Below are 21471 nucleotides of genomic sequence, written 5' to 3'. Positions count from 1 at the left end.
AGGCACAGTGCCACTCTCCCCTCAGGTCCTCTCTCCTGTCCAGACTTTCTCTGCCGTGTGCCAGTGCACTCCCTGGTACATTCCCAGCCAAATACTTGCAGAGGCCTTGAGACAGGGAGCAAGACAATGAGCCTGACTCCCACCGGACACCCACGCTGTGGTTATCAGTAGAATGAAGGGTTAGGCTTTTGCCCAAAATGGATATACTTCAGCAAGAGGGAAAGACACTCACCATCCATGCTCCCCAACATGGACACATGTGCTCACAGACACACAGCCATACCCTATACTCGTAAGTTTGCCTTCCTCTTCCGCAAAGGGGAAGAAGAGAATGGAGAACCGATTCTGAGCTCTGTACCTAGCTGAAGGCTCTTGCATAGAGAGAGATTTTAGTGCCACCACCCTTTACTGTGCGCAGTAGGAATCAGGAGTCCATCAGCCCTCATGTCTCACACAGCTGCTGAGCTTCCAGAAGAGCAGGTGCACAACTGAGCAGGACAGACGTAAGGACCCAAGCACTGCCACAGCTCTTTCCTGAACCTCTGGGGTGGCAGGAAGTGCTGTGTGTCCGTGCAGTGTTGTAGGATAAAGATTCCTCTTTGGCAAGGACACAAAGGAGAGGGAACCTGCTCCAACTCTTATCTAAGGCAAGGGCCCAGGCTGCTGCATGCAGTTTGAAGTGAGGAGAGGGTTTACTTTGTGAGGAAGTGGTGACGGACAGAGAGATGTTAGATGGACAGTTCATCCAAATATGTTTTAACAAGTGACCCCTCCATGGACAGAAGGTTGCTAACCTGCCTGTTCACCAGGTTTTCCCACAGCCAGCCTTTCCTGGCTTCCACTGGCAAACAAGGACAGGCTCCACTGCAGGAAGTGCAGCTGAAGACAGTTTAACTCTGTTTTCAGGTCGAAATCTTCAAATTCTTCTCAAATTCACATTCAGTTACATCCACTGTGTAAAATTAATTAATGTGAAGCACAGAACCATGGGACAAAAATCTGGGTTGACTCATAAAGAAGGTGAGCTCAGTATAGGCTTAAAATACCTCTCAGCCAGAGGCAGAGAAACCATGGCCGTTTCAAGGTGGGGCTATCTAACCTTCTAATCATCAAGAGCTTTAGGCTAAAGACTGACACAAGTCACTTTTAGACCCTTGTTAAAAGCAATCCTTGCATAAAACCATTTACTGCACACTGATGATAGAAGCAACAGAGAACGTACATTGCAGACATGCAGCACAGCACATCCGTTTGCATCCCGTGTTGCCCCTTTCCTCAGTGTGTGCAGACCAGCAGGCATCAATCTCTCCAGCACACATAGTGCCAAGGTCAAGAAGGATTTCATCTCATGCAGGGGCACATGCTCTGCTCCGGGCAGCAGGAGCATGGCTGGAGCATTGCACCTGTCATGTTTTGGGGGACAGCATCGCTCCCCACAGATGTCACTCACTGCACAGGTCATTTGCTATGGACACTTCCCTGCTATGACTACTGAAAGGACGGAGAGAGCTACTTGTCCTTGCTGCCCAATAGCTTTGCAGAGCACTCAATTAACCAAAAACCTTTTCTGGGGAAAGAAACCCCCAGGCAAGACTGATTCTCTAAAACCGTCTTTCAATAAGTGAATATAGACCCCTCGCATATCCTTAAATTATATATCATTTATTGAAATATAGAGATCTTAATTTACAGGATTTTTTCACAGACAAAATATCAACAGGGGCATTTTTGAAATACATTTTGTGCCTACCATCACTCAGGCTATTTCACCCTTCTTCAAACATTTCACAACAGCCACCATTTTGGAAACACTTCCTTTTTTATTATTCTAAAATAGAACTTTTGGACATTCAAAGTGCAACAGTTAACGTGCCTGTGGAATATATCACAGTAAAAAAAAATATAAACAAAGGCAGTGATATAGCTGTCATAAATGTTTTGGCAGTATTCTAAAAGTCTATATAAAAATACTTATATACACATTGATGTATAACATCACCATATCTCATGTCCTTCATCACATATTAGGACCATTTTGTACAAGTTGCAGACCACACTTTAAGGTATTGGTTGGCCATTCCAAATCAAAAGCTGTGTTTCATAGGCTAACACTGATTGTCGTTATACAATTACGGTAGTGAAAGGTTTGGGAATATCTCTTCAAGTGGCTTCTCAAAAATTAAGCCATAAAAGTAAGTCTGTAATACTGATAATATTGTAAAACTAAACAAATCATCCTTTCACAATTCTCCCTCTCGAGTAAATCCCTTCTCTTCCTCTGCTTCTTATTCCAGTTTCCAGGCCATTTTATTTGACTCCAAGCCTGCGGTGATCTGGGTTTGGCTAGACCCCTGGCACAGATGCAGTTCATCTATACAATACTCATGACAGGATGGAGAATCAATATTACCAGGCATTGGAAATTGAGGCAGCTGGTTCACATCCACCACTTGGGTCTAGCCTCCCTGGAGATGCGCTGAGAGATACAGAATGAAACCAGTGAGAGGAAGGGGAGACTACATGAAAATGTCCTTAGATTCCAGTAACTGGTATAATAAAACATACTGGGGCTGATTTTCAAACCCTGAAGAACCCTCGGCCATGTGCAAAAAATGCAGGTGAAATTGCTTGCCTAATTGGAACATGTAATTGTAATGACTGCACGTGCAAATTAAGGCATGTGTGGTCTCAAGTGGCCGTTCAGATGTCTGGGATACCCAACAGACAATTTGTGTTTTCTCAATTCATAGTTCATAGCTGGAGGGAGACTTTACAGTGACTCATCTGGCTGTATCAAGAGTCTTTATGTTTCACAGTTGTCCCCATACAGAGTTCGGTGATGTGTTTGGCTAAAGTATGGCTCCAAGGACCAGTTGGTCTTGATTTGTTGACTGCAAGAAATAGAGGATGCACCATCACTCATGGTTCCTTCTGATTGTCATCCTTCATCAGGGTTGAAAATGCGGGTGCCTTGCTTCAGGTCCTGTTTTCACATCAGTTGTATGCTTGTACGTGGCCTCAGCCAGGTGACAGTTTGAAATCCAGACCTAGAATTATTTGCCTGTAACACTGACAATATTACACTTGCTTTCATCTGATCCACAGCTGTCCGCAAGTGAAGTCAAGGGGAGTTGTGTAGCTTTTCTAAAGGTCAGTTCAAGTTAAACTGTAGTTTAACATGGCAGCATGTTCTGTCAGTCACTGCTGGTCCATCTTTTACACTTCCTAGTTAAAATACTGCAACACAGGGATGAGTTTGCACTGCATTTTCATTGGTTGTGTCAGGCCAGATGCTGAGCACATCCTACAAGATGCTCATCACACTGAATTAAGGTTAAGTTTGGAAGTTGAGCACCAGAAAGGATGGGGCCCTTCACAGTGATGTACCATTTTTCACATGTAAGTCTTCCAAAGTATCATATCTCAATAACACATTGTACAGTGATAGCAGTAACCGTAATACTTTGCTCATATAAGTGGTGTCAAAAAAACCAAGTATTGCAGGCTGAGAGCACTTTCATTTTCATGCTCTTTCTTCAAAAAAAAAAAAAACCCACTCTTGGAAGCAATTGCAATTTGTAGTTACAATCTGCAAAGATAAGAGAGTTTTCTATTCCTGTTTAAACCTGAAAACTAAGACAAGAGTATTTGCTGCAGAATTATTTCTGCTTATTTAAACTTGAGTTTCAGGCTGGGAGAGATGATGTTCTTTGAACAGTTCAAAGATCAAACCAGTTTTTCACAGCTAACCCCAGGATAAGATTTTTTTTGAGTACCCATGAAATAAAATGATAATAATGGGATGTTGCTGTTGGTTTATAGTAATCTTGTGTTCTCCAGCATCTTGGAAACCTGGCATAACATACTTTTTTTTAAACATTTAAATATTTAGAACCTCATTTAATCAGAGGACAACAATTGCTTCTAGTATATCTGATTAGAAAAGCTACTCAGCTCACGATAGAAAACAAAATCTTAAATTTTTCTCCACGTTAAACTAGTTTTAGCAACCAGAACAGTTACCATAATTTTCAGGTCATAAGTTTTTTCCTTGTACTTAAAAAAGTTTCTTGAGACTGTGCTTTTACTGAAGGACAATGAATTGTAAAATGTACATTTAGTGTTACTGAAAACAGTAGTGGTATTATCTTGAAAACAGCTATCTTCTATAGTTAATAAAGACTTACGAGGTTTCTAACACCTATTATAGACTGGTTTTTAATTATCATTATTATTATTATTCCCGTTTACTTGCATTAATGGTAAAAAGTAACATGTTTTGTAGTACCGGTGAGTCCCTTGTGGTTTTAGACCTTTTTGGCCCAAAAGTGGTTTTAGTATGTTCTTCAGTTCACATGATAGTTCAACAGCAGCTGACATTGAGATTGAGGGAGGAAGTACACAAAATTCATGAGTGATCTCTTCTAAAATCCATGGCATATGTTCAATGTGCACCTCAAAAGATCCTTGAGTAAACAGTTATTTACATAATTACAATGGTGAAGTATTGCTGCAGTGGAAATTTGATACATCAAAGTCATATGAATGCCCTTGAAACACAAAACTCGTCTGTTTGTGGCCTTTTCCTTTGTCCTCCTACCAGTTCAAATGGCAAACAACACTGAGATGCTACTGAAGTACTTCAAGAAGCAACACTAAAAAATCCATCTTTGACATGTCTCTTTCACTCATACTCAGGCTGATTTCTCTGCCCATCACCAAGAGTTTCTCTGTACAAATCCACCTTCTCTTCACATCCTTGGCACTGCAATAAAGTGGTTTTCTCTGTGGAGCAGAATTCTACAGATGACATGGCAAGCTTCCCCGTGTGCAGAGCTAGAAGGTGTCTGTGGGGTTACAGGAAGCTGTCCTCCACCAGGTCTGAGGAGTCGATCCCAATGTCATCCATCATGTCAATGTCCTCAATGGTCTCATCATCTCTCTTGATGAAGGTAGAGCTACTGGAACCAGTTTCAATGGCACTTTCTTCAGATGTCTGGGAACTGGAAGAGACAAACGTCTCAGAAATAAAATACATGGCAAACGTGGCGAAGTACTCCAGTCTCTAGAAGGACTGAACGCTACCTCCCCACATGCTTTCTGACACACGACGCAATCTTAGGTGACTGATAGCCCATTTCTTAGGACATGACACATCTTGTATCTCAAAAGTAATGAACCACGTTGGAATTCAAAGGAGCAGGTTGTACATATGCTTTCTGACAGAGACTAGTTAGAAAAATAGCTTGATGACACTGCTGTGACGATAGGTCACTTTGGTACATCTAGGGAGGACAGGTGAAAATAAAATAACAAACAATAAGATAAGAATAACAGGGAGGGGCAATAAATCTTAATATGAATAGTGCTTCTTAGGGACTTATTTATCGCCTTCTCAAAAAATTGTGCAAAAAATATCAAAAAAAGAAGTTTCATGGTTGTTAGTTTATATACTATGAATTAAGTGCTGAATTGAACAAATCAAATTAAAAAATAACAGTAGGATTACACAGTGCAGTGCTCTAGTGGAATCAGTCATGCAAACTGGCAAAGGAGCAGTAAAAAGTCCTGGATACCCTACTGTCAAAGAAAAGAATACCGTGGAAGACTGGCATTAAGAACAACTTCTCCCAAATTTTGGAGCTGATCTCAGACAGAATAAATCAATCACTTGAGAGCCCATATGCAGCTCCAAGGCATTGAGGTGTAGGGGCAAGATGTGTTGCAAAATGTGCCCATGGAGCCACCAGACAGCCACTGTGACTTGGCCAAGCTAACAAGGGAGTCCCCATGACACACAGGATCACCCCACCAACAGTCCCCTCCCACTGACGGTCACAAAAGAGACAGAATTATGTTTTTCCCATTGAAAACATTGCTGCCAGTCATACTACCATATTTACACGACATCTTCCCAACAAGTAGTTTCAACAGAGCTAAGCAAAACATTCATCAAGTAGGACGCTAAAAATTGTTAATGCACATTGCCAAACGTGACCCCAAACAGTGACTATGGGCTACACGATCTGTAAACCACACCTACCTGTGCCTGTTCCTTTTGCCAAGCTCATCTTCAGAAACAGGGTCAATGTCAGGCAGAGGGATGATGTACCCACTGTCAGCACTCAGCCTCTGCTCATCAAATCCGCTCTCCCTGTCTTTTAGCTTGTCTTCATTCTTGTAGGTGACACCAATGTAAGCATTGTCACATTCCCCTCTCATGCGTGTGACAGCCGGGTGATCACTCTTCAGGAAGTCCAGGTGAATCTTCTCATAGCTCTGAAAATATTCATTTCAAACCCCTCGTTACATGCTGTTCACTGAGGCTGCCTTTCTTCGGATGGGTAGCTGTGATTCATTAACCCAGCAAATGTTCTGCCCTATAAGCCAACAACACTGGATAGAGAAGCCCAGCGTCTTCAAATGATTTGAAGGGAGAAGTGACACGTAACTTTGGATGACGCAGGAGTGAGTATGGCAGCACAAAGCAGACTAATAAGTGTGAAAGGGGGCGGGGGGTGGGGAAGGGAGTGAAGGTAGGCAGGAAAATAAAGCACTGAATGATGGGGCAGGCAGAGCTTGTCCAGAGGTATCAGAAGTAGGAGGAGAAAAACCTCCTGGTGTCAGGGTCCAAAGAGGGAAATAGGAAGATAATTCGCACGGGCCAAGAAGTCCCTTTTCTAGAATTCTTTCACTGCCTAGAAAATCCAGTGATAATACATAAAACCCATTTTCCAGTAGAAAAAGTGAGTTGATAGGATTTAAGCAGAAATGGAGAGTTCTGCTTCCCAGTTAATACTGCAGAATTGCTTCTCTCCGTAAGCTTGCATACAGAAACGTGCAATGTCCCTGTCCAAATCACATCATTTACAGAGGTTAGGGTGCACCAGCTCAGTGCTTATGGCTTTCATGGCTGGAACAACACTTGCAATTCCCTCTAAAACACCATATAAAAACACAGAGAAAATTCCGAAGACCAAACCTTTTTGTACTCTCCAGGCAACAAGCTCTCCACAATTTCACTCAAACGGTAAAAAGAAGGTCTTTTTTCGGGTTCACTGTTCCAGCACTTCACCATGATCTCATACCTGCAGATAAGATGGAAACCAATTTAACCCACTGGTAAAGGAAAGTGGGAACCAAACAGAAACTAAAGCCAAAATTGTCTGGAGACTAGCCAGGTGTGGAAAAGCCCAATGCACACATACACTTCATTAGTAGCATGATCAGGTTTGGCCATTCGGTATCCACTCTTGATCTTATTGTAGAAAGTAGAATCGACCATCATGCCAGGATATGGTGTGCCACCTGCAGATTAAAGAGAGGAAAAAATACTACTCTGTACTTGACTATCTATGGCAGAGTTCCCAAATACTGTCTTGCTGTTCATGTCAAAATATGTTAACACTATAATTTGACATGCCATCAAAGTTACTCTTTCCTAGCCAATGGTTCATATCAAAGCTATTGACTTCAGAACATTAAGCCCTGATGTAAAATGTTGGCTAGGAAAGACTGAAGTAGGTACTACTTAGAAAAAAAAACCTTTACAGTGTTTGTAGAATGTATTTACTGGGCACAGAGCTTGGATGATACCTGAATCAGGTCATCAGCCTGTATTTGGCAGATGTGAGATCATGGCTCTGCTCTGCCACTGGCTTTCTGTGCAACCTTAGGCAAGTCACTTGCTCTGTCTGGTTTTACTGCCCTTGGCACCTGCATGACAGCTGAGAGTGACAAGGCTCCATGACTCATCTCATCCCAGTTGTAAGGGCAAAGCCTTAGCGTAAGCCAGTCCCCTCCATACCCAAGTCTTCCCACCTGGCAGCTAGCTTTAGACAACAGCTAACCTGTCAGGTACATGGGTTGAAAAGTTTGGACCTAGCCTCTGAGCTGACACAGTTAAGTGAACATTTGGGGCCGCAGCATACAGACATCATTGCACTCATGTTTAGTTGCCAGTGATGTGTAAAAGGATCATTCAAGCTGAAGTCAGTGTTGCAGTAAGATGTCGAAGTTGACCTTCCTAACAAACACTGCTGAGCATATGTTTTTCTTTCCAAGAAAGATCATCTTTCTTGGGTGGAGGAGGCACACTATTATATTACTCCAGAAACCTCAGCCCTTTCAAAAGCAGGATTTTCACCTACAACTGGGCTTCTGAACCTTCCTTTATGGTAGGGCAGTGAAGCACAGGCTTCACTGTGCCTTAGTTCCAGAGCTATCTGATGGCAATCCCATGACTCCCAGAGATGCCAGGGAATGGTTATTTACAGCATGCTATGATGCCCAGAGATTACAGTAATCAATACCATAAATGGTGGAACTGCTGTTTTCTGAGAAGCAGCTATATGACAACTTAGTCTAGAAAATAACGTTAGGCTTGAGGTTGCCGTGGGACAGCAGTAGATGCCATGCAGGCGTGATTAATTCTGCTGAGAATAAATCTGGGCAATGCACACTTACTGAAGCAGGCCAGCCACCCACCCAGGAGGCTAATTAATGAGGCTGAGGAAAGAGCCAGGCTGTTCCCAGCTGGGAACTGTACATTGTCTGTAACTGCTATACATTGTCATAACCACTTTACGCTGCCATAAACCAACTGTGTGAATAGTGCTGACCTGGAAATGAGAAATCAGTATCCCAGAAGATTGACATTTGTTTTCATTCAGTAATGGGACAAAGAAACATATATGAAGAGACTGTTTTAAACCAGCTGCTGGGCTGGGCTGCAGCCCCAGGCACTCCATTGCAAGGGGTAAACATGTTCCTTCTCATATTAGCCAGAAAATCCATCCTAGCCCAGCACACCAATTCTTTTCCACTAAACCTTTTCACTCATTGTTTTAAGTTTTCTAGCAAGAAAAAAAGTATCTTGCATAAAAAAAATCTAAAGAGATCTTTGGGAGAGTATGGAAATTTCACTTCACACCCAACGCTGAGATCTGGAACCCCATATAGAAGAATAGCTAACAGTTGATTCACACATACATTTTTGCTGTAGAATTTTAAATACTTTATGCAGAACAGCTTGAACTGAAAAAGCTTAATCACTACACATAGGAAAGTGTTCACAGTACATACCAAGAGAAAATATTTCCCACAGCAGAATGCCATAAGACCAGACATCACTTAATGTTGTGTACAGATTGTCAAAAATGCTTTCAGGTGCCATCCATTTTACTGGGAGGAAAGTCTGGAGCAAAAAGAAAGGAATCCCAAACAGCACAGATTAGTCATTAAAGAAATGCTTCCCATTACAATTGTTGTTTGGTAACCAGGATTAACTTCTCTCTAATAAGAAAATTTGTGTTAACCTGGCTAGTGTTTTCTTTTAATTCCATGTAGCACAGATGTACCAGCATTACAAGCAATGCTACTATTTGCTCCTCACAGCATCTAATTAATCAGTAACTTTATTCATTTTATCACTAGCAAATGACCAAGCTGATTGAAGGTATGATACAAAAGCTGGCACTGCTGATCTAGTCTATATCATTGATTGATGTGTCACTACTCTCCGTATCATATTGACAGTTCCTAAATAATTTATCCAGTCACAAAACTTGCCAGTTAAAATATCAGCCTGGGAAGTACTAAGTGTGGCCAAGTACTTTTTGGCTTCAAGGTGGAACTAGGAAAGTTACAGGAATTAATGAACTGAAGAAAAATTGTTCTCAGGAGCGTTCATCCCAAGAGTCAATTAGTGTTTATCAGCACTGAATGGCAAGAGCATCGAACAGCCTTTAAAACTGACACTTCTCCTTTCAATTAAAACAGAGCTCAGGAGATTGAGAAGTACATACGCTGCCCTTGGAGACATAGTTGGAATCATGCATGATGTCTCTAGCCAGCCCAAAGTCACAGATCTTCACGATTTTTCCCTGAGCCAGGAGGACATTACGAGCTGCCAAGTCACGGTGCACACACTGTATGAAGAGAAATGAAGTCGTTCAAGGAAGTGCTAGCTCCACGAGGGCCATTTCCTTTGCAAAGATCCCTGAAAAAAGATCTGTTGACTTTCTGGGCACAGTCTTAAGAAGACCTTCTACTGAACAGGCACCTGTATTGCCCTGCTAACAAGGGCAAGGAGGCACCAGTCCTCAGAACCAGCAAGGGCTCATGCGGGTGCGTTGCAGTGGGGAGGAGACAAAAATAATGCCAGCTTTTCCCTTTCTACCCATCATGTACTAATGATATGTCTAGGCTTCTGATCATGCTGGTCTGTGGCTGTGTGGACCCTCCACCCAAACCCTGCCTAGATCCACCATCATCTCTGGCACCCTGACGCCATGAATGTCATAGCTGCAACAGAAGGACTGACTGCTGCTTTGATTTTTTCGACCATGGTGATGTCAGTTGCAGGCAAGTAAGAATGCTGTTTACAACCCCAAAAAGAATATTATATGGTGTGGTGTTTTCAGAAGCTAAATTGAAAACCGCAGTTGGAGATGAAGACTTTTTTACACTTTCTTCAATTTTATTTACTTTTTTATCTACTTACATTTTTAGAAGCCAGGAATTCCATTCCCCGTGCAACCTGGTAGGTGAAGCTCAGCAAATCCAGCAGGCTGAGGCCCTCTGAACTGTCATCTGAAAGAAGGTTTTTAACTTCTGATTCTACCAAAAAAGAGAGAAAAAGGTATTTGTGCTTCAGAGTGTGAATGCAGCATCCATTTCCCCCTACCTATCATGATTCTAAGCTGATGATTTTAGCAGAGCACCATGACCAAACCAGTCTTTTCAGAATAACTAACTACTTTTAATGTCTGCATCAGTCACTGTCACATACTACATTTTTAAAAACAACCAGTATTAAATATAGGTTTTGGGTTTTCTCTTGTCTGTATTTTTTTTCCTCGGAGAACTGCACAAAAAAATGAAGTTAAAAGGCTCACTGAAATATTATAGACGTGTTTACAACGCTCAGCATGTGGTACAAAAACATTTATTTAGAAGTGGTGCCTTCATTAGTTTTTTTGTGCATGCATGTACATTCTTATCCATTTACTTTTGCTGTGTTGTTATGTTTCCCAGCAAGTATTCACTGGGACTAATCCAATACCAGCAGGAAGGGTCAGGAATTCTATGGCAACAGTTCTTATTTTTTTATGAAAGATGTCAGAAAAAACCCAGTCAGAATTCAGTGAATCATTTACCCCAGCTGTCCTAGGGCACAATATGAGTACATTAGTCTGTGATGTAAATCTGGGGCTGGATATGGTTCAGCTTCTGAGGCCTAGAGGCAGAAGGGACAGTGCCTATTTTTAAAGCAAAGCATATTTGGTTTCTGAGAACAGGGCCAGGGAATGGGATGCATTCATTATCTTCATTACATAATCCAGGAAAGTATTTGGGAGTGTTCTGCATTTGGTAAGTGCCAGTTAACGTGAAACATAAGTGGAAACAGAGCAATATAAATTACTATTATTGTTGTTCATTGCTATTACTCAAAATCTTGCAAACTACAAGACTGATAGAACCACTGCTTCCAAAGAATGCCTACAACCCTGTTGCAGAGCACAGCCACTCAGCATTTCAGCATAGAAGCAAACACCCAACTGGTCCCTTTTTGCTCCAGGAGCATGCATTCCTATCCCCAGAGCATAAAGAAGAACACAAGCGTAAACTTTGATCTTATAACTTATACTTGCAAAATTGCAGAACACGGATGAATAGTTTACTTCCATAGAGAGCAAAACCAAGAGATACATTTATGTAAGAATTATTTGTACTAATGATGTATTCAGAAGAGACAATTCTAGATTACCTGACACAGATTTCTTCTTATATGAAGCAGGCCGATCATACACAGATCTCTGAATATCAGAGTATTTGGATCCCTCCTTCCTTTCCAGCATTGGCACGTACTGAGTGGTATCAGCTTGTTTCATGTCCATATATTCTCCAGTGTTTTCAAATGATAATATCACATAACTGAAATTGGAAAAAAACCATAGGTGTATCAGCTACTGGTGTCCAGGTGACTTCCCTGCCACAGCATCCTGCAGATCTAACAGTTCTCTTATGGTGTACAGTTGCATTGCTGTGAAATATAGGAGCTGGTTTCTTGGTAGAGAATACGTAAAGATCATGTATTGTAACATAACTGTGTATTGTCACATATTAGTACATGTTACCAGGTATCACTGTAGTCAAAAACGAGTGCTTCGAACCTGCCCTTTTGAAAATAGTCGGGTATGTAAACATATATTTTCTAACATCTGAAATTCCCACTAAATTCAAGTATTACTATTACTTGGGCTTTTAGGTGAAGGTATTCCAAATGATAGATGTAATTCATTCACCCAGACAGTTTGCATCAAATCCAGTCCTGCTGAACAAACGCATGCTCAGGCTGTACTCAGCTACTGAGTCAGTTGAGCTATTTGCCTGAGTGATTTTTTGAAGGAATCTCTGTTCACCTTTTAAATCTTGGCTAATTTATGATATTGCTTTATTGCAGAATGTATGATGACAAGTTTCCTTCACCATCATCTGGAAAAAGCTATGGGATGAACATTAAGCATGAGGAAACTATTGAGACTGGCTAAGCCATTGGTAGATAAAGGAGAGTACTTGAGCTTGGAGAACAAGCTCTGTCAGGTTGTTTGAAGGGAAAGAGTTTTAGACAGTAGAAATTCCCCAAGCAGGGAAACAAGGAAAACAAGTAATTACACTTTACTTTTTAAAATTGGGTAGAGGCAAAAGGATGTATTTACAGAAAAAAGGAACTTTGGGCAATGCTTTATTAATAGTAACTGGTTTTGGGACCTCAGGATGTCTATGGAGAACCAATGGCAATCCTGCAATTGCAGGCATTCTACACAGGAGAAACATGAATCCAGGGCACATGTCAGGGAGACTGAAAAAAAAGTGCTGCAACCTTCCTAGATCTATGAAACCTGATAAATGAAAGTCTGATGAGAAGAATTAGGGTAGGCTTTGAACTAATGAACAAGTGGAATGGAGTAAGTGTCAGTAATGACATTTCCTTATGTTGCAGGTCATAATTATTTTTTTTTCCCACCTTCTTGTGCTTTCATCAGCTGGGTTCATCCCAAAGATGTCCAAATCTTTCTTTGGCTTCTCTGGGTGTCGGTTCAGGAAATTGTCCCTGTTCTTATGCAGATAGTTCACCAAATCACCATAAAAGCAGTATTCAGTAATGATGTAAATAGGACCTGATAAAATAAAACAAAATAATGCATTGAAATAATAATAATAATAAAATCCTCTAAAACCAGTAGAAAATAGAATATAAAACATAAAAAGTATTGTGGGTTAGCACATTTTTATTTACTGAGTTATGACTGCACCTACTGCCAAACATCAAGTAGGTTTGTGAAACCTTTTATTTGTTTATATTTATGGTTAAATCCTTTACTTGAAATGTGTGTGCTTATTAAACAGTGAATGATAGCTCCATGGCACACCCCCATTCTGTCAGCCAAACCCACCTGATTTTGTACAAGCTCCAAGCAGATTCACAATATTCAGGTGGGGGCCAAGATGTGTCATTATCTTCAGTTCAGACATGAGTGCCTGTTTTTCACTGGATCTAGCTGTAGCTGTAGAAAAAATACACCACCCACTCCGTGAGAGCAATCACCTTTTTCACAATAACAAGCGATTTCTCCTTGCTTGCCTCATTAGCGCATTGCTACCATGGTTCTTGAAGAAGACTGTGTCTTTTACTTGACAAAGGACTTTCTTAGACTTGGAGAGGAGTCACAAATCACTAATAAAGGACTCACTTGATGCAGCTCAATAGCTGACCCACTCTGTTTGTCCCTCTGCACGGAAACAGTGGATTGCCCAGGTGGGACAGAGGGTCTTTACAAGCTGCTAATTTCAACACAAACAAGTGCTCCTCATGGTTCCTCAAGCATCACTGCATCAGATTCTCAGCTGTCATGAACTGGGAAATCTTCAGTCAGCTGAAGATTCTCATGACACCTGCCTATTTCTCTGTTGTTGTGTAGCTTTCATTTGTTCACAAACATTCATGGTTATTTAATCTTTTTCTGAACTTGCTGAGTTATTGTGGCTGCTATGGTCCATACAGCTAAAACCAAGCTTTGGATGTTTTCAGAAGCCTGGGTGCTTTCAATCTTGAAATGCCATGAAGCAATCTAAAGTGTAATTTTAAAATTTAGTTATTCCATAGTTCATTTTCAACTTCAGATATGGGGAATCTATTTATACACAAGCAATGCTTAAATAACCCTGTGGAAACATGCCCTACCTACCTTGAGAAATGGAACTCTGACAACTTACGTTTCAGCATTTTCACAGCTACTTTCATCACTGGTTGAGAGCGACTCAATCCATACGCAGTCCCCTCAACTACTTTTCCAAATGCACCAGAACCAAGGATTCGACCTGAATGCAAAGAAAAGCATTATTTATTTCAGAAAATAACAGCAATTCACCTCTTTTCGCACTGCCATTCTTCTACTGGTTGTGATTCTTGTGTGGAAAGAGCACACTCACTTAGCCAGACTGGTATTATTAGTACCACTATTGTTATGTAGAAAAGGCAAATATGAAATTCTGTCATTAAGTACAATTCTTAAATAAAAACAAGCAAGCAAACATCAGGAGCACATCTGCCTGTACATGGGAGCTCAACTCATTCAAATTCATCTCGTATCTGTGTCCTTTCTAATCATTGATTCTCCTAGATTTAAGTTGGCCTCTCTGCCTCTGTCAGCACCTGACTACAGTACAGTTATGCCCTTTACTTAAAAATATGAATCAGGCTCCTTAGCTGTAGCTTTGGGTTCTTATATCATGGCTGAATACATCTAGCAGTAAGACAGAGTAAATCAATCACATAAGCGGCACATGTAGAAATAGACAAGCAGGACCATCAGTGTTCTGCAAGAAGCTGAAATACATGTTGATCACATATGAGGGCAAACTTCTCTGAAGTTTAATGTACAAGTGTGTTTCATATGCTGGAATAAACTTTATTGCAAATTTCCAAGTGCTGTAATGAAACGGCTAATGTTTATACACAGCTTACTCTTCCCACAGATCAATTTAGACAAAAATTCTGGATTATCATATCCTGTCTCCTGATATAGATACAGTGTGCAGAAGAACTGCATACAGATTGACAGAGCCTTTAGAGAAATATGAACTGCACACACACACTCAAAAATATTACATTTCATAGTTTCCGTATTGAAGAGCAAGTTCATGAAGGCAACACTTACTCAGTGAACAAACCCGTATATGAGCTCCAGATGGCAGGATATCTCCATATTTCTCATAAGCTCTCTATTTTATTCTATGTTACTTTTTAACTTCCAGCACAGAAAAAATAAGTAGTGACTTTTACTATGGAGATAGATGTCATTTTTTCTTTGATGCTCATTTGCAGTTTGAACTTGACACATTTTATGCTTCTGAAGGTGTTATCTGACATACAAGGTCATACGTTTGTGTTATCCTCTAGCTACAGACCCCACTTTAATTGTATACATGCTTTTTTAAAAATTTCCAGCCAAACAATATCTACATCATTAACAAGCACAAGAAATGGTTAAAAGTGCTTAGCTGGGTTACCACTGAAGAACCTCTCCAAGGCTATGACAATGTAGTTTGTCATGCACACAAAAACTATGTGATTTCTTTACAAGATTCCTGTGCTCCAAACGTTATTCTTCTCAATCAGGATGTGAGAACGGTGCCCACTAAATTTCAGACTAACTCAAACAACCTGAGTCTGAAATTTGGCCCCTGAAACTTTTCAGACCAAAGGTCTGGGAGCCATATGACAGGATGCAGCCCTTCAGAATGCAATGGCATTTGCTGATGCTCCTTGATCTTCTTATCTTCACAAGCCAATTCATCCCCAAACCATATTGTCAGCTGAGCACGAGGCGCACATCTCCCTTTCCATCACCTCTGCTGAGCCGGGGTGCATGTGGAGACTGTGAGAGCGTTTCCGGAGTGGCGGGGAACAGTCACTGCTATTTCCCCTTTTCACCCCTCTCCGCAGACATAGCCCAAGCCTCATATGTTTTACACTTGAAATTTGGAGTCAGGTGGGAGGTGACCGCTCAAGTGCTGGAGGCATATGTAATGCCATCACATTCTTGATGTCTAGGCCTTCAATGGACCCCAAAGTTATAGCGTTTGTTTACTTTTCTTAGTCTAATGACACCACTGTGATCTGTTCACCAAAGGAGCAGAGCTGCTTCTCTGCCGTAGAGGGACCATTCAAACACAGCAGCAGCTCAAGGCTCCTCAAACCAGTGGGGAAACAGCATCTGAGGGCGAGAGCTATTTCAGCTTCTGTACCCATCTGCTCAACCTGGCAAAGTGCTGTTCTGCTTGGGGGGACACAAATACAAAGGTGAAGCCTGTGAATTTGTTCCAGACACAACTTTCTCAACCACATGGTTCTTCGGCTAAAGTTGAACTGGGATGATTAGCCTAGCCCAAATTAAACCATAACTCTCTTGGTCTATTTTGAAAGCCAAGCAAGCGACAAGCTTCAAAATATCCATCCGGTTTCTAGACTCATGAGAAATTAGGTATCACATACATAAATGCTGTGCATCTTGAATCTGAACTCGCCTTTTGCAAAGAGGGATGGGTCTGATTCTGTGTCAGACCAACACTTCATTTTCTTAAGTCCACCAGAGCAAATGGCTGGCTTGCTGGGAAGCAATGAGAGCAATTCTGCCCCCTCTCTACAGCCAGCCCAAGATCCTGACAAACAGTAGCAACTTGGACTCTGCTCCTCCGAAGGCTATGTCCTCTGCCTTCTCAGCCAAAGGAGGAGGTCCAGGTCCTATTGGAACCTCATCGCTTCTCAGCAGAGCCAGGAGAAGGCAGTGGCATTCAAACAGCACACGGTGTTATCACATTTTTCACTCTGTTACTCATCCCCCAGTCTTGCACTGGCTGCTGAGTGCTTTCAACAGCGGCACACTACATGCATTGTGGAGGGGTGATAGCAAAGGGAAATTTGCAGTGTAACCCAAATTTACCAATTGAAACTCCACCCAGCCAATGTTCAAAGCTGGCATTTAACACAGCACTGCACTCCAGGCACTACTACCTAGAAAACAAATAAAAGCCAGCTGGCTTACACAGCAAGGATGGGAAATGCTTGTCTGACTGAGCCAAAATGGGTTTGTATTCTGCTTCAGAGCCTCCCTGAGATGAAAGTGTAAATACTTTGGTGTAATCTCCCGCTTTGATAAGAGAAAACCCACACAAACCAGAATTATCAGCCCCACAAACAAAAAAACACCAGCAAGCATTTCATATGGTGAAACTACCAGTGGATAAATATTAACCGTGTCATGAAGAATGCTTGCACGATCCAGATTGTCAAAAGGACATACAGCATTAGTTTTTAAAGCACTGACTATCCTGAACGTACTTGTAAACAGGAGGGCATAGAGGCAGGCTGGTGCTCATGAGTCAGAGGGAGAAAAGTCACAGTGGTGGTCTGTTAACAATTCAGACCTGACAAATCCTATTTAGGCATATAGTTAAAGTCTGGGTCATAAAATCATTCCATTAAATATTCCACTACAAATGCCATTAAAAATTCCACTCCTCTAGTTTTCAGTTAGCAATATGAATTTAATTAAAAGGACATCATTCCTGAACCAGAAATTTTTGTGCTGCTTCTTTTAAGAATTAACATCAATTCCTTCTCTGTAATGGGGAAGGGGAACTACACCAGGAGAGTATTTTTCTTAAAATGTATCAAACAACAAATATATTTTGTCTTCTTCTCCTGTATTCTATGATACAACTTGGTGCACAGATACATCCAAGAGAGGGAAGGCTTGTACGTTTAAAGCAGTGACTGGATAGAACGATAAAATTGGTTATAATCATTACATTTTCAATTGATACAAGTGGCAGATTGGGCCAGCCCTGAAGAAGCAATTACAGCTGAATTCTGTATGAACTCCAATGCAGGAATAACAAAGCAAGAAAACAAAAGGGGAAGGAAGAAGGACAGTACCCACAAAAATAAGTTATGCAGTTACTCAGCACTCTTATGGGCACAGTGCTGATTAATAATTTAAAAAATACTTCTAATAAAACTACATAGCTACTTGCAGATTTCGCTTGGCCTCAAAGGCACAGAAGTATATAAATGTCTTGCAAATTAAAAATGTTGATGCACTTTTTGTGAGTGCCTTAGCAGAAGTGAATGAGAGGCCCCCAGAGCCATGCGGTCGTGGGCACGTAGGCGGAGATGCACACAGGGCGTATAGGGGAGAGCTGGAACTGGGGCATGGGAGACACTAACACAAGGAGCTCAAGGCTGACACGACTGTAGGAGAGGAAGAGGATGCAGATGAAGAATTGAGGAGAACACACAGGTACAGAGAGGCTCTGGATATCATGGCCGTAACATCGCAAATCCCAGTAGCAGAGACCTCAGAGTTGTCCTTAATTCTCTTTCTCCCCAGAGAAGGATGAGATTAGTCCCATAGAGGAAACTTACCTAGCACTAACCCATCTCGAGGAAACTCCCATCTGGAGTCATAAGGCAGTTGCATTGGATCCACATAAATGTATTCATGGCCATCAGGGCTGATAGACTCAATGACTCTCCATCTTATTTCATACCTTGGCTTCTGCAAAACACATTGAATGCAAAACCAACCATTAGTCCTGTGCCTGACCTCAGAGCAGATCAAAACCCAGCAGGACTCAGCATCCGAACTGAAATGTTTTTCTACATTACCTGTTTCCATATGATGACCAGGACAATCAATGAAATTATCACAATCACTAACAGCACTAAGACTGCAGCAGCCACCGTCAATTCTGATCGCAAGGCTGTGGAGTAAAAAGACAGATCATATTTTTCTCCTGAGCCACAAAGAACATGATACACACATAAAACACACATCGCAGTTCTCGTGTCCTGCAGATGTGACAGGAGCAGCTCCTGAGGCTGGTGACTGTGAAGTCTTTCCAAGCCCAGAGCTGCTCTGCCTTCCTGTTTCAAAAACAAATGAAGAGATAGTCCAGGAGAACATCCCATTGCCTGTGGCCATAAAATGATAAAATGAATCATGGAACCACATAACAAGCGAAAAACAGATGCCTCGTAAAGACCTGTAGAATGCCTCATACCCAGATGTGCCAGGGTGGAAAAAAATCCATTTCCAGTTATTTTTATCTGCAACAATTAATATTTTTATCTGGTAAGACTGAACTGGGGTGTGTTAGAGAGGGGTCAAACTGGCTGCGGAAATTTCACAGAAGGACAAAGTGAACTCACTGGGAGCCACAAGCTTCAACTCTCGAGTAACAGCACCAAGGTCGTTCCTTGCCACACATCGCACAGCCAGGGTCTCCTCTACCTTCTGGAATGTCACCTGGCTTTCCACCATGTTTTTCTCATCCAGGTGGGCTTCCATGTGTATATCAGAGATATTGTTAGCCAAAAGAGTCCATGAGGTGTCATTGCTGCACCTGCAGAGAAGAATAACGAAGGAAATGAGTGTTGGGCATAGGTATGGATAAAGAAGAGTCAAGAACAAGAAACACCTTTCCCTATAACATCCTTCTGACAATGATATTTTTAAAGACCAGAAATGCTTAAAACGACTTCTGTGAAAAGCCTGCACCTTTCTTCCCTCAGAGTAATTTTCCTTCAGATCCCCACTACTGCTGCTGCTTTGAGGGTTTGACAGAGCAGAACAGAAGACCTGGTATAGGCAGACCTTGATGTCATTATGTATGCCATAGAATTATTGTACTGGCTCCTTAATGCTGTACAAGACTCCCTGGGGCAGGGCTAGGAGTACAACCATCCCACCAGGCAGTAAGAGATTTTATCACAGTGAGAGCAGAACACAGCTGGGAGGTGCCCAGAGCTCCTAGCCTTTTTCCGTGCATGGTCTCCCTCTCACTGGTGGATAATGTCCCAGATGAAAAACAGCCTCCCAGCAGCCACAGAAAGAAACAGCCTAGAACTAGCAAGAATCAGAGCAATTACTTCACATGTCTACAATAATTTGAAGGTGAAAATTATAATTAGGGAGGAAATATTTACAAGTGAAAAAAAAATAGAAGCATGCAAGAGTGTTAATGAGGCAGACTGAGCTACCTGTGCAATGATAAGAACTCCCTGAATGGAGGGATAGCTACTTCTCAAGATCCTTACTTAAACTGGGACTGTGCAATCTGCTGAGTTCACTTATTGAGCACAAAGCTGATATGAGAGAAACCTCCTGAATAGATGCATTGTGTCTTCTCCTACAGGAAGCAATAGAAAGGCACTGACAACCTCTCTTGAAATGTAAACAACATGCATTTAAAAAGAAAAAAGTTATCTAGAGCTTACTGGTGCTTGATGAGGAAAACACAGTACTGTAACTATAATGTTAAGCTAATCGAGGATACCACAGGTCATATTTTAGATAAGAAAACACCCACTCCTCTTACTTTTTAATGTCTTTGCAAACTAGCCATTCCACATCAGGAAGCGGGGTCCCCTCCGCCAAGCACCTCACTGTCTGCCCGCCCGCAGAGCCATGATGATCATCCACGAGGTCTAAGATCAAGGCTGGAACTGGGAAGGGGTCAGGAATTTGTTAGAATATTTGTCAGGGTCTAGAAGAAAAAAGCCTGAAATTTCAAATAACGCAGAACAGCTTAGGAACAGCTAGAGACCCAGGCTCATCCAGGAGGTCCCCATCTCCTGTAGGACAGAGTGGATCCTAGCCTAGAGCCATGGAAAGGAAGTGCTGTGGTTATGCCACGTCCTCATGTCATACTAAATGAGCTATCATCCCCGCTGTCAGCTGGAATAATTTAGGCAGGAGGATAAAGTTTCTTTTTGGCTCAAGGCCAGTGCAGAAGTGAAAGCCAGGATCAGGGCAGGAGATCTCCAGTGCTTCGGCACACACGCACTCCTCTGGACACCCCAGTTCATGCCTTTCTTATCTCCATACTTCAGGCAATCCAGTGTGTAAATGGATCAAGTCTTTGCTCTGTGCCATCAGTTCTGGTGGGCAAGGGTCTGGGGGGTTCTTACCTTGGATCAGCAAGGAGAAGGTATATCTTTTAATCTCATCTTCATTTTCAGCAACCAAAGTATAGTATCCACTGTCTTCTTCCTTGGCCCGGATCAATTTTAATATACTCTGAAATCTGCAGAAACAAAAGGTTTTCTTTGTATTTTTAAAGCAGGCATTAAAAAAAAAAAAAAGAATCAGTTTAGTGCAACATGTAATCTGGGTATGTAAAGATTATAATGTAGTGACATTTAGCATTTCCAGCATGCCTTTAACTAAAGTCATTACTCAAATGGTAAATAACTACCAACACATAGCTGAGAAACAGGTAGGCACAGTTATTTCTGCAGGGATCTGACAAAGCCTCTGATATTACTGGAAAAAGCTAGAAATTATTGGTATGGAGACATGTTGGAGAGACTGAAAAGGTTTAGTGCTCAAAAATTAAGAT

The 21471-nt window shown here is 41.6% G+C and overlaps 1 protein-coding gene across 1 annotated transcript in view; it reads right to left on the bottom strand.

Annotated features, from left to right (window-relative positions):
• Positions 1-1641: 1641 nt before the first annotated feature.
• PDGFRA (platelet derived growth factor receptor alpha) overlaps positions 1642-21471 on the bottom strand; it is a 36385-nt gene continuing 16555 nt past the window's right edge. The window contains exons 8-23 of the mRNA XM_030493306.1: positions 21041-21156; positions 20449-20575; positions 19280-19473; positions 18737-18831; positions 18494-18626; positions 14281-14385; positions 13461-13571; positions 13031-13184; positions 11771-11937; positions 10505-10620; positions 9807-9929; positions 9085-9196; positions 7209-7308; positions 6983-7088; positions 6044-6279; positions 1642-5003 (exon numbers count right to left, since the gene is read on the bottom strand). Of these exons, the coding sequence (XP_030349166.1) occupies positions 4856-5003; positions 6044-6279; positions 6983-7088; positions 7209-7308; positions 9085-9196; positions 9807-9929; positions 10505-10620; positions 11771-11937; positions 13031-13184; positions 13461-13571; positions 14281-14385; positions 18494-18626; positions 18737-18831; positions 19280-19473; positions 20449-20575; positions 21041-21156 (2143 nt within the window). The 3' untranslated portion in view covers positions 1642-4855. The remainder of the gene's footprint in view (positions 5004-6043; positions 6280-6982; positions 7089-7208; positions 7309-9084; positions 9197-9806; positions 9930-10504; positions 10621-11770; positions 11938-13030; positions 13185-13460; positions 13572-14280; positions 14386-18493; positions 18627-18736; positions 18832-19279; positions 19474-20448; positions 20576-21040; positions 21157-21471) is intronic.

The sequence above is a fragment of the Strigops habroptila genome, chromosome 7 (genome assembly GCF_004027225.2).
Source record: "Strigops habroptila isolate Jane chromosome 7, bStrHab1.2.pri, whole genome shotgun sequence".
In the NCBI taxonomy this organism is placed as follows: Eukaryota; Metazoa; Chordata; class Aves; order Psittaciformes; family Psittacidae; genus Strigops; species Strigops habroptila.
This window is presented reverse-complemented; position numbering and strand designations above follow the sequence as displayed.